The sequence below is a fragment of the Rhinopithecus bieti genome, unplaced genomic scaffold (assembly GCF_001698545.2).
Source record: "Rhinopithecus bieti isolate Rb0 unplaced genomic scaffold, ASM169854v2 scaffold_26977, whole genome shotgun sequence".
Lineage (NCBI taxonomy): Eukaryota > Metazoa > Chordata > Mammalia > Primates > Cercopithecidae > Rhinopithecus > Rhinopithecus bieti.
In genome coordinates this window covers 376,546-379,098 of record NW_016812360.1, presented here as the reverse complement: position 1 = coordinate 379,098, position 2,553 = coordinate 376,546, and the positions used below count along the sequence as shown (strand labels likewise).

The following is a 2,553-nucleotide window of genomic DNA, read 5'->3' as shown; positions in this document are numbered from 1 at the left end:
TTTTTTTTTGAGATGAAGTCTCCCTCTGTCGCCCAGGCTGGAGTGCAGTGGCTGGATCTCAGCTCACTGCAAGCTTCGCCTCCCGGGTTTACACCATTCTCCTGCCTCAGCCTCCTGAGTAGCTGGGACTACAGGCGCCCGCCACCACGCCCGGCTAGTTTTTGTTTTTTTGTATTTTTTTTAGTAGAGACAGGGTTTCACCATGTTAGCCAGGATGGTCTCGATCTCCCGACCTCATGATCCGCCCGTCTTGGCCTCCCAAAGTGCCGGGATTACAGGCTTGAGCCACTGCGCCCGGCCGAAGACTTGTTTAATTTGGAATCTGATAATAATGTTTCTGTCACAAATCTTTTAAAGTGTTAATGGTCCTAAAGATTATAGATAAAATCCAGCCCTTTCCCACAGACCACAGTGGAGGGTGCTAGAACTCTCTTGTAACCCTAACTCTCCCTAACCCTAACCCTAACTTTCTGGTATGTATAATTTGAAAAGCCCAGTAGCGAGAAGGCCTAGGCAATGTTTAAAATAATTTTTATAACAGAAAGATGTTCATTAGGGATAGGATGGCTGGTTGAACAAATTTATTCCCCTAGTTTAATGGCAGTACCTGGGTTTCCCTGAAAACCACATTGTAAATAGAATAAATAGAAGTGGAACTGGAAGTTCAGAATACCTCTGAGCCACCATGATTAGGATATGAACACTTGGTTTTGACCAGATGGACATAAGATTCAATAACTGGAAAGAGAAAGGTTTATATTTTCATAGTTACATCAGGGGTGAAAAGAGAACTATAATTTCTTACCCTGAATGGCAGAGTAAGGGGTAAGAATCACCAAAATGCTATTTTACTGGACTAAAATATATCTTAAAAAATGAAAAGGGTTTTAATGTAGTTGCTAGTTTATGAATATTACTGACAGATTTTTTGGTCTTTTTTTGCCTATAGGTGCTAATGTCTCTTCATGAAATGTTCCCAGCAGTACATGCAGCAGAAATGGCCGTCCAGCGAAATCCACATTCATGGGAGTCTTGGCAAACTTTGGGACGTGCTCAACTTGGTTTAGGAGAGATAATCCTGGTGAGGAAGTCAGATTATTATAATGCAGCAATTTTAAGTATATTTTGACATTTTTTTTTTTTTGAGATGGAGTCTTGATGTCACCCAGGGTAGAGTGCAGTGGTGCAATCTCATCTCATGGCAGCCTCTACCTCCTGGGTTCAAGCTATTCTCCTGCCTCAGCCTCCCGAGTAACTGGTACTATAGGCATGCACCACCATGCCTGGCTAATGTTTTTGTATTTTTAGTAGGGACGGGTGTCACCATGTTGGTCAGACTGGTCTTGAACTCCTGACCTCAAATGATCTTCCAGTCTCGGCCTCCCAAAGTGCTGGGATTACAGGCATGAGCCAATGTGCCCAGCCTATTTTGACATATGTTTGATTAACTGAACCCAAAAGTGAATAGCCATTTATCAAATCTATACAAAAAGTAATTAGCAAATTACTTCTTAAAGGTGTTAATCCATAAACACAGTTCAGAGGTATTACTGAACATCTTTTTTATTATAGACACTAATTATATCATGATCAGAATATTTTTCAGTTATGTGACATCATAGAAATTAAAAAAAATTTAACATAAAACATTGGCATTTGGTAAACCTTATTTGAATAGACAATGGGCAACTTTTTGGCTTAGTTCTTTGGATCATTAAATTTACCACATTGTAAAGTGGTATTAGTATCACTGTGGGGACAAAACTGCTAATAGATTATATAGGGGAAGGAAGACAGTAGAATATGGGAGAGTAATGGTCATGAACATTTAGACTGAAAAGTTGCTAGGCTTACTGAGGGGATAAAGAGGAAAAGTAGAAATGTGTGCAAATGAAATACTCATTGTGTAATGTTTACCATAAGCTGGTACCTAATGCATCTCTCAACTTGTCTGGACTATACCTTGTTAGTGGCAGAGGCTATCCAGGTAAGAATTAGCTGTGACAGCTGTCCTGTTGTTTTTCTTTTGGCAGGGCTATATACACCTGATAGCTAACGAAATTTAACTTCCTAACAAGTGTTTGCAAATCTGATATACAGTGCCAAATTTCCTCCTTGTTATTAAGTAAATTAAGAGTTTAGAAATGGTTTTCTTAGTTTTTTACAGTTCAAAATAAAACAAATCTAAAAGTTTCTTGCAAGACTAAAATTACTGATAAATTCAAAATTTAAATTTACTAACAATGGTTTCAGTAAGTTGTGGATGACTTAGATTTTTTTCTGGCATTCTTATAAATGTATCATTATTTCTACTTCCCAAAAAAGGTGTTTGTCAAATTCTCAGATATAGTAAGGAATTTCTGTGAGAAAATAATTGATTTGACTAAAGTAAGTTAATGATAATCTAAATAAGATTCACCGTGATAGAAACCATTTTAACCAAGTACTGTTTTTTTCTTGCCATTTAGTGTTGTCAGCTTCTCTCTTTTTATATGAAGACTTAAATCATACCAGAGTTGGGAAAAAGACTTCAAAGAATTTAGTTTTCTAACA

General features: G+C 37.6%; 1 protein-coding gene across 2 annotated transcripts in view; it reads left to right on the top strand.

Moving 5' to 3' along the window:
• Nucleotides 1-2,553, top strand: part of TTC33 (tetratricopeptide repeat domain 33) — a 49,450-nt gene that overhangs the window by 33,083 nt on the left and 13,814 nt on the right. For both annotated transcript variants that reach the window (XM_017896010.1, XM_017896011.1), the window contains exon 4: nt 950-1,081. In XM_017896010.1, coding sequence (XP_017751499.1) covers nt 950-1,081 — 132 coding nt within the window. The remainder of the gene's footprint in view (nt 1-949; nt 1,082-2,553) is intronic.